The 13,679-nt window shown below is 46.2% G+C and overlaps 1 protein-coding gene and 1 long non-coding RNA gene across 6 annotated transcripts in view; one reads left to right on the forward strand and one right to left on the reverse strand.

Moving 5' to 3' along the window:
- Nucleotides 1–5,359, forward strand: part of SATB2 (SATB homeobox 2) — a 140,147-nt gene extending 134,788 nt beyond the window's left edge. For all 5 annotated transcript variants that reach the window (XM_061456601.1, XM_061456607.1, XM_061456593.1 and 2 more), the window contains one exon: nt 2,233–5,359. In XM_061456601.1, the coding sequence (XP_061312585.1) occupies nt 2,233–2,688 (456 nt within the window). In that variant the 3' untranslated portion in view covers nt 2,689–5,359. The remainder of the gene's footprint in view (nt 1–2,232) is intronic.
- Nucleotides 5,360–6,408: 1,049 nt separating this feature from the next.
- On the reverse strand, nt 6,409–7,703 carry LOC133270991 (uncharacterized). The gene is made up of 2 exons (XR_009743981.1): nt 6,837–7,703; nt 6,409–6,591 (listed from the first exon to the last, which is right to left on the reverse strand). It is a non-coding gene; the product is annotated as an uncharacterized LOC133270991 (long non-coding RNA).
- Nucleotides 7,704–13,679: the final 5,976 nt, after the last annotated feature.

The raw sequence follows: 13,679 nt of genomic DNA on the forward strand, positions 1-13,679 counted from the left end.
TTGGCTGTTGTCAGCAATCCCAACTCTGCTGCTTTCAGTGCTCCCTTGGTGATGTAGAGATGGATATGACCCTCATCGGTAACCCTCTGCTTGGAGATGTCAGTCCTTCTCTTTGAAAACAATCCATGGACAAAAAAGCAATCCTCAAAGAGCATCTGAGCGATTCAGTTCATTGGAACATTATGCTTTTTTGAGAGATGTGATAACACAAACCAGAGTATCTGTCATTTCCATTTGAGCTTCTCCTTTCCCACAGCTCCTTGGTCCATTCCTGTGACACCCTGAGTATTTACATGCTTGGGAGGAAAATGAATCTGTTGGCACTGAAACACATTTGCTGCCTTTCTGCCCATCAGCGGCTCTTGCCAGGAGCGTGGCAAGCCCTGCCTCTCACCTGGTTCCAGATGACAGCATGGAGCTGCTGGGAAGCTGCCTCCTTGTTCAGGTGCTTCCATCACTGTCACAAGCATCGCTCTGTGGCAGCTGCAGTGACTTGTGCTGCGGTCGGTGGGACGTGTGTTGTGTGTCTGCACGTGCACACCCTCTGCTCATCAAGGTACCACTGGGGCCGTGGTGCCAGGTCCTGCGTCGGTGCCTGCCACTGAGCGGCAGATGGGACGTGAAGCCCCTCTGGGCCAGCTGAGTGCTGCCCCCTGTCCCCCGGCGCAGCAGCAGCAGAAGGCCCGTGCCTTGGCCCCGCTGCAGGTCGGGTCGTTTTAACAGTGTCTGCTCCAGCTTGTGCTCTTTGGCCACATGTGTGCGGTGGGCAGTGGCTGTGCGCTTGGATGTGCTTTTCAGACAGTGTGAGCGGGGATCACGGATGTTATCAATGACTGTGGCAGCAACGCTTGATGAAGGAAATGAATAGAGGGCTCTTCAGAACAGAGCTGTTTTATTTGCGTAACAGGCTGGTGTTGCACAGTGAACTTCCCTCTTGCTGTAATAGCAACATAGAGTTTTACTGGGGCTCGCTACATGTGTAAAATTCAGTGCAAGTTCTCAGCACATCTCCATTGTTTATCCTGATTTTTTTTTTCCCTTTAAAGCTCTTTAATGTAGGGTTGATTTCCTGGATGTTACAGTTTGCAGCAAAGATGTTTTCTTTGTGGGTGAAGAGCCAGAATTCCCTCTTATTTGTGGAAGGAAATATTTATCCATATTGATTTTGTTAGCTCTGTAGTGTTGAGTTCTAATAATTATTTCTCTGCATCTGAAGAAACCTCTGGGCAAATACAGCCTGCAATCCTGTAGGGGATTTTTTGCTGCTAATCTCTCCTGTATAGATTTGGTTTTAAAGAAAGCATATGGAGCTCCTCTGTATTTCTAACAATTCAGATCAGGTGTTTTTCCCCTGGAATAAGGGCTGCACAAGCCCTTTCTTAGTCATTTTAAGTGGCTGTTAGGAAGATAAAGAGCTACATATGCTTTTCTTTAAACTTGCCGAAAAGGAGATTCTGCTGGTGAAAATCTGTTGCGAGACTGAAAAGTGTGTTTGCCCAGAGGGTTTTTCAGAATGGGGGGTTATAATTATTTGAACTCAGATCTTCTCAACTAGTGAAGTTCAGACAGATGTAATACAGAGAAGTCTGTTCAGGAGACACATTAAAGCCAGCTCTGTGAAGCAACTGAACTGGCTGCGATGTCACTTTTCATAGAAGGGAAATCTTAACAAATCTCTGCACTTCTATTATTCATTTTTTTCTTCCATAAAGCAGCTGTGATGGATTTCAATGCCAAATCATTATTTATGATAAAGTAGCACCTGACAGCCCCACGTGTGTCTGGGCCTTTGTGGTACTTGGCATCCAGTAGAAAAGGTGAGTCTGTAGCTTAAAAGGATGTGAGGAAACAAGGGGGGGGAAGAAGCAAAGCCAGAGAGTGACTTGTCTGAGAACAACTGGCCAGTCATCGTGACCATGAGACTGTACTACCTTTTGGCTTCATTTTTATTTTGTCTATTTTATATTTCTTTTTATTACTTGGATTTTGTATTTCTTATTTATTTGTGGGTTTGTATCTATTTTACATTGTTTGCATTTAGCATCACTTTCTCCTTCACTGGTGCAGCTGTCTTACAGGTGAGAAAGGCAGTGGTAAATGAATATTAATTTGTACTTTTCTTCACCAAAACAAAGTAGACCCTGTGCAAGTAGAGACCTATGCAAGTGCCCTCATCTCAGGCACCGAGGGGGTCAGCATGTATGTGAAGTCTGTGTCTGTTTGATCTTGTAGGTGCTGCACAGACAGCAGTCCCAGCCTGCGAAGGAGAATTCCCCACCTAGAGAAGAGGCTCCTCCTCCACCTGCTGAGGACAGTTGTGCCAAAAAGCCAAGATCCCGTACCAAGATCTCCTTGGAAGCTCTTGGTATCCTTCAAAGCTTTATCCACGATGTGGGTCTCTACCCTGATCAGGAAGCCATCCACACCCTCTCTGCTCAGCTGGATCTCCCCAAACACACCATTATCAAATTCTTCCAGAACCAACGTTACCATGTAAAGCACCACGGGAAGCTAAAAGAGCATTTGGGAACGGTGGTTGACGTGGCAGAGTACAAGGATGAGGAGCTGCTGACGGAGTCGGAGGAGAACGACAGTGAGGAGGGCTCTGAGGAAATGTACAAAGTGGAGCCTGAGGAGGAGAACCCCGACAAAAGCAAGGCAGCTCCAGCGGACATCGACCAGAGATAATGTGAGACAGGAGTGCAGAAAGCAATACATTGATCCAAGGATTTTCTGGTTTTGTTTCTATTTTTTTTTCTCTTTTTACTTTTTGTTTGTTCCTGTTGCGCATGATCCATGTGCAAACCGAATGAATTCAGCATTGCCCGATCAGACAGCGCCTTGACACAGACACTCGAGTGTTACATTTCCTACATTTGACTGAAGTAATCATTGTAATCACATAGGATTATGCCTTCATTAATCTTGCACTTATGAAAGGGACATCTAGCAAGTAAATGGGAAGAAAAAGTCCTATGAAATCAATGAAGGAAAATTTACAACTCTGTGTGTATATATATATATTTACATAAAATATATATATATTAAAATTGCATGGGACGGAACTTTGCAACCCAAAAGTATAGACTATGAAATGAGTTCTTTAAAGATGAGGCTTGTTTATGTATTAAAACCACTTCACAATGAGTTGCTTTGGCTTTTGATAAACTGCCACCTGCTCTCAGGGTGTGGTGACTATTTTTGAATTCCTATTTATTTTCTATGTTTATCCCTGATTTCTTTTTTTTTTTTCATTGTTATATGGCTTCCTATCTGGCAACTTGATGGGTAATTTTTGAGGTATGTATTTAAAGATGTAAATCAACACTGCCAAAAAAAAGAAAAAGAGGAAAAAAAAAGAGAGAAAATGGAAAAACAAATCAGGGCACCTTAAAAAGAAAACTAGTAAGTTAAAGTACTTTGAACACAATGCACACTTAAAAGGATACAGCATGTTCCACTCTCCAGACAGTCCTTTCCATAGTGAACAGATGAATTTTCATGGGATTCAGAATGACTAAACCTGAAATTCAGTGCATAGCAGACTTGTCTGTTAACGAGGTCTTTATCGAAAGAGAAGAAAGATAACATGTTGAGATTTGATGTACGGAATTCATACTATGAACCACATTTTACTGTGGATTTTATTTACCTGTTCTCTGTTTCAGATCTTAAAATGTATGAGCTTCCTTCTTGTTGTTGCTTTTTGTTTATACTGAGGTGAAACACACTCACACAAGTGTAAAGTTACATCAGGACACAAAACGCCACAATCCCAGCCACCCTGTCCTGGTAAATTGCTGACAGACCGAGGGTTTGTGCTGCTGACTTCCCGCTCGCCCTTCTCGCCAGCCCTCCCTCCCCGTGTGCCCAGTTTAGCCGGGCTTCCTCCGTGTCACGCGTTTTGTGCCAGTGAAATGAAGTGTTTTCAGCCGCGGGTCCCCCGCCTGCAGCCCACCCCAGGACTCGGTGCCCCGGGCTCCCTGCTACAGGGGGCCCTTTGCACCCATCCACCTCCTGCCGAAGGGTTTTGCAGCAGCCTAGCTGGCAGCTATGTTACATAAAGCAGAGCTAATACCGACTGACTCTTCAGTGGCATGAGCACTAAAGCTGCAGTCTCCTATAGCATCCACCAGTTCTGAGGCATCATGTCGAAAGAGACACCAAGTAGCATTTCGTTTCCACTCCTGTGCAATGATTTCCGAGACAAGACCTCACCTTTGCTACTCGTGCAGCTGGATTGATTTCAGACGCCTGTTCAAACTGCAGTCATAATCGCACCAACAAGGCTTTGGGGTTTTTTCCTTTCTTTTTTCATATGGGCTTTTTGTGTAACCTTGACAAAGACCTCATGCAATATCACTTTGAAAGTTACTTTTCTGTTTACTACACCAGGCAATGTAATATAACTGTTAATACTATTTATATATTTGAAAGGTATAAAAGGTAGGAGTTAAAAATGAAAACCGAACCTCTACGTGTAGATATTTCCTCAGAACAGACAATATACAGGGAGAAGACGTTGCAATACAAGCTAATTCTAGCTGATCAGTAACCTCTGGAGTTTTTACGGATTTTTTCAGAACTAATGTTTGAAACATATGAGTATCTCTGCATAAATTTCATATAACTTTGCAAAATGATGGTGGGTTGCTTACTTAATGCCCCTTTTGCTCTTCATCCTTTATTTCTGTAGTATGCTGCAGCTTTAATCAGAATTTCGATGGTTGCTGCTTTATGTTTCTCTCAGAGCTACTCTTTCAAAACTGTCGTCTTATCCTGTAGCTGAAATCACTCCATACATTTGAAAGGAAACTGAATTTTGCCACACTCCGTAAGGCTGTTCATCCGATGATGGCATCAACATTTGGTATCTTTTACACTTCAACCAAAAATTTTATTAGGTATTTTTTCAATGCTGAGTCTTGCCTTTTTATTTTTAATTTCACTGCCAATTTTGCAGTGGTTCTAAGTGAATCTGTGGGCATTTTAGCCTGTGGTCTTGCCAGAACTTTGCGAATTACAATGCATATATGTCTATTTATTCAATATCCATCATATAATATCTATTTGGAGAAAGAAACTTTTCTTGTAGTGCCTCTTAACAAAGCACAATTTTCCGCCTTTTTTTGTGAAATAAAAAGTAAAAAAAGAAAAAAACAAATTGTGTTTTATTGCGGTATCAACAATGTGAATAAGGATTAACATATTGTAAATGTTCTTTTTTCCATGTAAATCAACTTTATCTTTGTTATCACTAAGTGATAATTAATTTTTAACTTATGTGCATTGTTAGGCTGTTAGAATTTTTTGGTTGTTGAAATAAAAGGCATTCAATAAATATGACTTAATTTGTCAAGTAATTTACTGGGCCTTTTTTCTTTTCTGCTGAATCCAAGTGGAAGAAGGTCTGCAAAATGAAGGGGCTGTACCTGCATATCAACAAATAAATTAATAGGTGTTACTGTAAACCTGCAGGAGCCCCCTGGGGTCAGCACAGCTGACCTGTTGTGTCACTGGCTGTGGACACGTGTGTTCACAGGCAGTCTCCGAAGGGATGAGGAGGAGGGAGTGGGTGCCGTCAGCCCTTCGGAGAACACACTCAAAACTCACACATGGAGATCCGCTTCCAGCCTGCTGTCTTCTTTTGCTGGATTTTTTTCCTGTTTATAATTAAAAAGCCACAAATGACTGCGTGTCAGGAAACTTTTGGAGCACACATGTCCATGGTTAATGGACATAATAAAAGGCTTTATTATATTTATAGCAGGGCATCCTACTGAGTGTCTAGAGGAATGCCGGAAGGATTGATGTATCTGAGAAATGTGTGAAATGATTTGGGGGAGAATACAGATAAATGGAAAAAATTGCTCAAAATTCTTAAGCTAACAAAGTGGTGAGTGCCTGGATTCAATCCTAGCTGACAGATCGTATACCGCACATCAGACTTGAGTTGTCTAGGAATTGAGGTAGAGCAGTTTTTAAAAGCATTTATTGTTTTTTTCTCTAGTTCCTATTCAGTAGTTCTTTTTGTGGCTTATTTGCATCCTTGAGTAAAAAACACATCTTCGGATATCCAGCCACCTGCTTGTCACTTGAATATAATCCGAGACCAAGTGAAAACAAGTGTCTTTCTGACTGCTCAGGGAATACCTGAACAGCCAGTGTGGGCACCCCCAAGCTGGGCACGGCAGTGTTTGGTTGACTGCTGTTCAGTGGGTGCACAGCTGCTCTCCCTGCACTGACCTCTGAGGGGGCCCTGGGCTGCCTGTGCCCCTGCTGAGGGGGCTGGTGCAGGCAAATAGAACAAACCATCTCCAGGCCAGAGGTGCAGCCTTAGTGTCAGGAAAGGGCTGTAACTCACAACGGGTTGCTGAGCTGCTGTGACTCACAATGTGCTGTAACTCGCAACAGCCTGGTGCTAGTGAGCTGCTTCTGCTCTCAACAGCAGGCACAGTCCCGATGCGTGAGGCAGGCAGGCCAGGCTGGGGCTCCACGGTCTCTCTCAGAGGGCACGAACTGGACTTTGATCCTGCACAGGGCAGATGCTGTGAAGATGCTGATGGTGCTGGATTGGGTGTCCTTTGCTGCCTGCCAGTGGGACAAGAAACAAAAGGAGAAACAGCTCTCACTTCACTGATAGTTTTATACATGCACTCTGTGTGTGTGTGTATAGCTAAACAATATCTAGGGAAAAACACACACATATTTTAATTGGGGGGGGGGGGAAATCCTATAAACATACGGGTTCTTCTTCCAAACCATAAAAAAATATCATTTAGTAGCTGCTATAGCAGAAATATTTCTATCAATGCTTCTACTCCTCTATACTTTACATACTGCTGCTCCTATTTGTTGTTCATGTTCTAGTCATCCAGACATACGTATTTCCAATTTCAAACCCTCATGAGTGAAAAATAAACATTTTAAGATTAGTTTAAAATGGGTTTATGAACATACTGTCTATTGCCTAAAGTTCACTGTTGCTTAGATAAAAGTATCCACTCAATCCCTTCCCACTTACTTAGTAACCAATTATTTGCTCTGGACTAAATGGATTAGAATCCTTTATTGATGAAATTTTGTTTCCACCCTGAATCTGTTAAACAGGGAGGGATAAAAGGGATAAACATGGAGGGATGCATTTGACAGTGAGCAAATGGCATCTTAAAATCATAAACGAGTCATTACGAAAAATCTCCACTTACAATATAAAGTGCAGTGATTAATTAAAGATGCAGTTTTAACTTATTTATAGCCATTAAAAAATCATACTGGTTTTAACACAAAATAACACGAGCTAAGTCATCCAGGGGAGAGATGTGCTGGCAGCCTGAGACTTGGGGAGCAGGCAATGTGACAAAGCCAATAGGGAACAGCAAATGCAGGCCACCCTTGAAACCTTTGGAAAAGTTCACGGAAGCAAGGATGGAAGGAGGTGGCTCTGGCATCCCTGCCAAGATCCCCTTCTTGCTCATATACAGACAGTTCAGGAGTGTGAAAGCCCCATCTCACTGCGATGGCAGGAAACCTGTGTGCTCACTCCTTGGCTGCGGTGCAGGCGGTGGGGAGCTTGCCAGCCGGGGAGCGTGCTGCGGGTGAGTCAGCCCCACCTCAGGCAAAACGATGAGAGGGGTGAGGGAGAGACAGCAGCGCCTCGAGCGCAGATTCCTGCAGGCTTTCCCCTCCTTCCCAATTTTCGGTTGCTGATAGCCAAGTGCTTCTATTACTCTTGCTCGACTGGCGGGTGTGCGCCACTGGAGCGGGGAGGGGGGCGGAGAAGGCTGGTGGGAGGCAAGGCAAGGCTCAGACACCCCTCAAGCTCCTGAGCTGTGCTGCTGTTCCCCTGGCGGTCTGGCTGTGTGACAGGCTGCCCTTCTGCCGAGCAGCTCACCTCTGCCGGGGGTCCCATGCGCACACCAGGCACACCATGCCTCAGCCCTGGAATCGCGGCCTGGCCTGCAAGGCAGTGCATGTTTAAGGCGAGAGTCATCCCCGCTGTCCTGCACTCGTGTGTCAGGAGCTACATCCCGTTCCTCCTAAGAGGAGTGGCGTAATTTACCCTTCAGAGGGATCTGGTCTTGATTTGAAGACCTCAGGAGATGGAAAAATCTACTGTTGCCTTCAGTAGTTTGTTTGAATGGTGGTTTCTCCTCTGCTACATCTGTACCATAGTCTAAGGGGATTTGTTTGGCTTTCCCTTCCTGGTTTTGTGTTTTGTTAGGCTTTTTTCTTCTGAGTGAAAGTTCCAGGTACTGGAGGATGGGTTTTCCCTCTGAAGTAGCTGTTCTGATCTTGAATTGGGGCTGACGGTGGCCATTTCAAGGAAAAACCTGCTTTGGTTAGCGACAGAATTCCCCTCTGTACTGCCCTTGAGAGTGCACCAAGATAATGGCAGGAAGAGAAGCTTTTTAATAAAAAGGCTGTTTGCTGCTTGTGAACCTTGAAAATGCACAGGTACTACCTGTCACTCTTTAATTTACATCGTTTTATTCTGCATATCTGCAGAATACATACAGAACTGTAGCTTTTCATTACATCTCATACCTGGATCAGTATAGATAGGGCTCTTCAGCCTGAGAGATAGGTCAGGTGCCTTCAAACAGAAATCAGAGTTCTACTGAAGTAAAACAGATGGTTTTGCTCTGTAAGGTGGCTCTGAGATCCAGACACAGGAAAGATACCGGCAAGGGAAGATCAGAGAAGATAATTTCTCCTTTGTCTCATGCATTGATTTGGCACTCAAGCAAGAGTAATAGAGGGAGATTTTGTAGTTCTGGGGCAGTGTTTGGAAGTGTTTCGTGCCTCTGGCATTGCCAGGACCTGGCATGCGTCCCTCCTAGGAGTTTACCTGGCTGAGACCCAGGTCAGCTCCTTTGCTGATGAGAGCTGTAGCGAAGAGAGCAACAGGCAGGGAGAATAAACCTGATCACTGCTCACTACTGAAGTGAGACCAAGGATGAGTGCGCACAGTGGGCGGCTCTGAGGGCTCCATGCTGTAGGCATGGGGAGGTTTCCAGACCTGCTCTCATTACAGCACCAGGCTGAATGTGCCACTGGCCAATATTTCCTGAGTGACTCCAGGCACAACCGAGGGCTTTCTGAGGGACTGATTTCCTTCAGGGTGGAAAGTGCCGGCCAAACACAGAGTAACTGCACGTGAATGGAACAAAACCCTTCTGAGACAAGAAGAGCTACAGAAATATTATAGCCCCTGTCTGTGCCCCTGCAGAGGAAGACATCAGTCTTGGTCTTGTTGAGGTGTCACCAACAGGCCTGTGCCTGCCTGTTTCTTAACCCATGTTCTGCAGAGCTATAGAGCTGATGTTTGAATGGATGTGCTTCATGCTGTGGTAGGACTGTGAAGTACAAAGTTAACTGCTAGCATTGCCCTAAAGGGCAACTGCTCCCAGAAAAGCTATTTTCTAATGCAGTACTCATCTGTTTCATACCACACTCCTCTGTGCACTGTAGAGCTGTTAAGGTAGCATGAAACAGTGTTGGAGGTAATGTTGCGCCCTCCTCAACACCCAAAACACAGCTGAGCCATTTTGTCCACTGTGCTTTTCTTTTATACAGATGGAGGTGGGAGACAGAGGATGCTGGAGGAACACCATTCAAAGCTGCATAAGCTGGCATGGTGCTGAGAGCAACAGAGCTGCTCTGTCACATCCTCAGGAAGCCTGCTCCTGGGTTGCAATAACTGAACAACCTGAGCATGAGTGGCAGTGCCTAAGCAGCAACAACCACCACAACGTCCCTGAACACTTTCCTCACAAACTGACATGAGAGGTGACCCCTCCATGTCCCAAGTCTATTCAGATCAGTAGGAGCTCATGCCCTTGGCTTTGAGAGTAGAGGGACCAGCTCCTTCTTGCCCTAACAGACTGTTCCTTGCTCACACAGCCTTAGTCCCTCTTTACCATGTGATGAAAGTATATGCTACACTCCACACATTCTCAGCTATTTATGATCAGAGCTGGCCAGAAGAAGTCTTTGGTATGTATTACATCTCAGGGGAGGACAGACACAGCAGACTGACATGAAGGGGACTCTTGCAAGGACAGCGGAGTAGGACATGACCAGCAAATGCAATCCTTCACCAGGAGGTTCAGCCACCAGTTTCACAAGTTTCCTCTGTTTGTATTTAAAGGCTATTTTCCTCCTCTATTTGTATTTAAATTTGTATTATTCTGCTGTTGCAGAATATCATTTCCTTAATGGATCTGTTTTCACAGACCATTTAGCATCATTTGTTCTGTGTCAACATTGTCCTTTCATTTAATTTCCCCCACCCAGCGTCCCCTTCTGACCTCTGGCCACCCATCACCCAGTCCATTCACAGACAGCAATTACACCTCCTGCAAGCTGAGTGCCACCGCACCAAGCCAGCTCAGCCCTGTCCCATCACGGCCATCTGTGGCTGGCTGGTACTGAAATGAGAGGCAAGCCTGCTGTTTCCAGCACTTGCCCAGCTAGTGCAAGGCTCCAGGCCCTGAGTGTGCCGTCCTACCCGTCACCACAGTCACAGAATAGTTAGGGTTGGAAAGGACCTTAAGATCACCTAGTTCCAACCCCCTGCCACGGGCAGGGACACCTCACACTAAACCATGTCACCCAAGGCTCTGTCCTACCTGGCCTTGAACACCGCCAGTCCTCAGGCAACCGGTGGCTCCTCCCATCTCAGCAGGTCCACCCAGCTCTGGCACCGGGGCTGCCCACATGTTCCCACTCTTGCACCGGCGCCATTTAAAGACAACAGAAGGCTTCCCAGAGCCCCGGCTGGAGCAAGGGGAGAGCTGCCTGCAGCCTGATGGTCTGACACCTCATCTGGCCAAGCGCACCTGCACCCCACACCTTCCCCCATACTGCCCCTGTGTGGTGACAGACCACAGGCACAGCCAATCAGGAGCGGAGCTGCTGGTGCCCGAGCCAATGGGATGAGGAAGAGCCAGGGTGGGCAGAGCGAGCTTGCTTCTGAGGTGGTGTGGTGGTGTCTGTGGCGGCAGGCCCTGGTGCCCATACTGATTGTGTCAATCACCCATGGAGGCCATGCTGCTGGGACCCCCCAGCACCGCCACTGACAGGGCAGGTCCACCCTGCCCTGACCAGGTTTCCTGCCTGCGGAGCTGGGGATCCGGCCGGCACGAGGGCTCCAGGCCCCGTGTGGTGGTACAGACACAGCACTGTCCCACCAAGTGCCAGGACGGGGCTCCGGCAGAGTGCTTCAAAGGAGAAGCTCATCCCTAGAAGAAAAAGAAGTGCTTGAAGCTGCCCCAGTAATGAATGTCTGGAACACAATCCAGCACAAAGGCAAGCCATACTGCAGCTCTTAGAAAACACAAACGAGAAAACAAAAATGCCCCATGCAAGAAAGGTAATAAAAGACCACAAGTAACAGCTACCATGGAGAGAAGCACATGTGTTAATCACAACTGACTTGGAAGGTAACTGGAGTCATCAACTTTAAATGCACCGAGATGACAAAACATGGGTTGTGAGCATATAGGGCGCAAACCATGGTGCAATTATCTGGAACAAACCCCAGTGTAGTGCGGCTAGATAAACGGTGTCATTCAGTCCTACAAGGCCACGGGTGCTCACTCCCCTACCCAGGCTGCTGCAGTCACCCGTGCCCATGTGCCTGGGGCTGACGGTGTGTTCCACACTGGAAAGTGAGCAGCACCAAGGGTCTGAGGGAGGTGAGCCCACCTGCACCAGCCTGCAGAGACTGCAGCTTTGCCCTGGCTGGGCACAGTCCCCACCACAAAGAGGGAGGGGCTGTACGTGGCCCTCTTCCATTAAGAGTTTTACCTTTTACAGTCCCCTGAATGCTGAACTGGGACACGTGGTGCTGCCCCAAGGCAGCCCTGGAAATGAAAGACCTGGGAAGTCTTTCAGCTGCTGCAAACTCACAAGGCTTCAGGGGTTCCTTCAGGTCTCCCATCCGTGTAAAGCCACAGAGATTCGTCCTATGAGATTTTAGTGAGTGCTCTTGCTCCTCTGTCTGACTTACGCTGTCACCGTGTGCGGCCATGAAGCTATCTCAGCTTTCGACAAGACTCTCTGCCATTCCAGTTTCTTGTGTATTTTACATCAAAGGCTTTGGGATCTTTTCTTCTTTCTTGCCTTTACAAATATGTGCGTATCTGCTGGGTGAATGTTAGTTTCATAATTGATGGACATGGTCTTGGCAATCTCCTTTTTAAGAGCCATTCCTTGTCACATAAATATCATCTATCAGTGCCCGTTGTCTTTATAGCGATCTTGAACAAACAGTTTTATTTCCAATCAGGACATCACACATTGATCTAAACACTCATCTGTAATGGATCAATTTACATTAGGAGAGCACTATTGTAGCATCGCTGTTCATTATATTGAAAGAAGTATATGTTTAGTTACAGGCTAAAATCAATTAAACAGCCCTGTGCCTTTTGCTGTGAGAGAGTCAACAAGCCAGTCTGTCTTGGACAATTATCCAGCTACAGCTCCTTAAAAAAACCCTAACCCTTCCTCTTGAGCTCAGTTTCTCCTTTAGAGATGACTTCTGCAATGTTTTGCTTGCGCAGTCTGGTAAAACACTCTCAGCTAAAACGCACACAGGAGAAAGGAAGGCAGTCTTGCTGCTGCTGTTGTGGAGGAGGCTTTCTCTGGGCCACACAGAGTCCTGTATTCAAAAGGGAAACACACTTGCACAAGAAGGCTGCCCGACAACACGTGATGGTGTATGGGGGAGATGCTGAAAAATGTAGACAATGCTGTTTGTGTCTTCATGGGTGAGGTTGTTAGCTCCAAGTAGCCCTGATTTCAGGGAAGGAGAAACAGAGGAATTGGGAGGCAGGGAGGAATCTGTACATTGCTCTGCTGTTTCTTGCCTTACTGCAAGAAAGGAGACAGCAAAGAGTGCTGAAGGCTCTCTGACAAAGGGAATGTGATTTCAACTGATGTAGCTGCAGGGAGAGTAGGAACCTGCAATTTCAAAAGCAAAACACATAGGGGAACTACAGGGCAATGCAATGATGGGATTTGAGGAGCATATCTCTTGGGGTTCTGATGGATGCAGCAGTGGCAGATTACCTCAGCCTCAGCCAGAGGTCAGTGTGCTCAGTGGCAGAAGGGTCAGTGTACTTATGCCCTGTCTGCCATGCGCTGCCACGGCAGCAGGGCCAGTGAGCAGCTGTGCTCTGGTTACCATGCCTGGTTACCAACTGGCCCCTACTGGTCTCAGCCTGATGGAAGCAACTGGCTGAGCCCATGGGCTACAGTGAGCCCATGGCCATTGCAGCAGCACTGGAGAGGCCAGGCCAGGCTTGATACTGCCACACTAGGTGTGGCTTTTCTTTGTGCCAAACCTCTGATAAATAGGTAAAAGTTACCAGCAGGGGTAGGCTCTTACTTTGTGGTAAGAAACCCCTCATGACCTGCTGTACCTGTGCTGTAGATAATTTGTACAGCCTTCCTGTTTTATATGTGTATGTGTATGCATATGCATATATGGTGTTTTGGGTTGACACTTTGCTTACTCCTTCTCTACCATTCAGGCTCTTCCAGCCCTTGTCTTACTCTTTCATTACATGCACAAAACACTGCTGCTAATAATAATAATGAGAAGGAAGGAATAGCAGATATTACAAAGCTTATTAAGAAATTGATCTTTATTTTGCTCCTGAATAAAG

This window comes from Pezoporus flaviventris, unplaced genomic scaffold, assembly GCF_033815535.1.
Source record: "Pezoporus flaviventris isolate CSIRO_AGI_PZ_B2104156 unplaced genomic scaffold, CSIRO_AGI_Pfla_v1 ptg000001l, whole genome shotgun sequence".
Lineage (NCBI taxonomy): Eukaryota > Metazoa > Chordata > Aves > Psittaciformes > Psittacidae > Pezoporus > Pezoporus flaviventris.